Genomic DNA, 562 nt, shown 5'->3' on the forward strand with positions numbered 1-562 from the left:
ACAGCAGCAGCAGGAGCAAGATTTGGCGGAGCTCCCCGAGAGGGCCGCTGTCGCTGCAGCAGAGGCGTCCCCAGCTGCTGCAGAGGCGGAGGCTGCAGACGACAGTGGAGAGATTACAGCTGAAGCAGCAGCAAAAGAGAGACACGAGAGACGCCTGGGCATCCCCAAGGCCATGAGAATGCCAGCAGCACAGGAGACAGCAGGCGGAGACGCCGCAGGGGCGACAACTGCAGCAGCAGAAGCAGCAGCAGCTGCTGCTGAGGATGCTAAAGGAGGCGAGGCAGGAGCGGAGACAAACGGAGACACCACCTCAGCTCCCGCCTGGCGCAGCTCGCAGCCAGGTGCTGCTGCTGTTGCTGCTGATGCTGCTGCTGCTGCATACGGGAAATCCCCTAGGAGAAGCCGAAGGGGATCCATGAGCTCTTCTGCGTCTCCTGTAGCTGTGGGTCCCCCACTGCCTGGCCATAGAGAGCGGGAGGACCGAGGAGCAGCAGCAGCAGCAGCAGCAGCAGCAGCAGAAGACAGAGGGGAGGAGGGGTCTCAGTGCAGCATCGGTGGAGAC

General features: G+C 63.2%; 1 protein-coding gene across 1 annotated transcript in view; it reads left to right on the forward strand.

The window, feature by feature from the left end:
* The window catches only part of EMH_0094000 (uncharacterized protein), a gene marked incomplete at both ends in the record, with an annotated part of 1,543 nt that overhangs the window by 360 nt on the left and 621 nt on the right, over positions 1–562 (forward strand). Inside the window, one exon of the mRNA XM_013502051.1 lies at positions 8–554. Coding sequence (XP_013357505.1) covers positions 8–554 — 547 coding nt within the window. The remainder of the gene's footprint in view (positions 1–7; positions 555–562) is intronic.

Source organism: Eimeria mitis, genomic scaffold (genome assembly GCF_000499745.2).
Source record: "Eimeria mitis Houghton genomic scaffold, Emh_scaff8163, whole genome shotgun sequence".
In the NCBI taxonomy this organism is placed as follows: Eukaryota; Apicomplexa; class Conoidasida; order Eucoccidiorida; family Eimeriidae; genus Eimeria; species Eimeria mitis.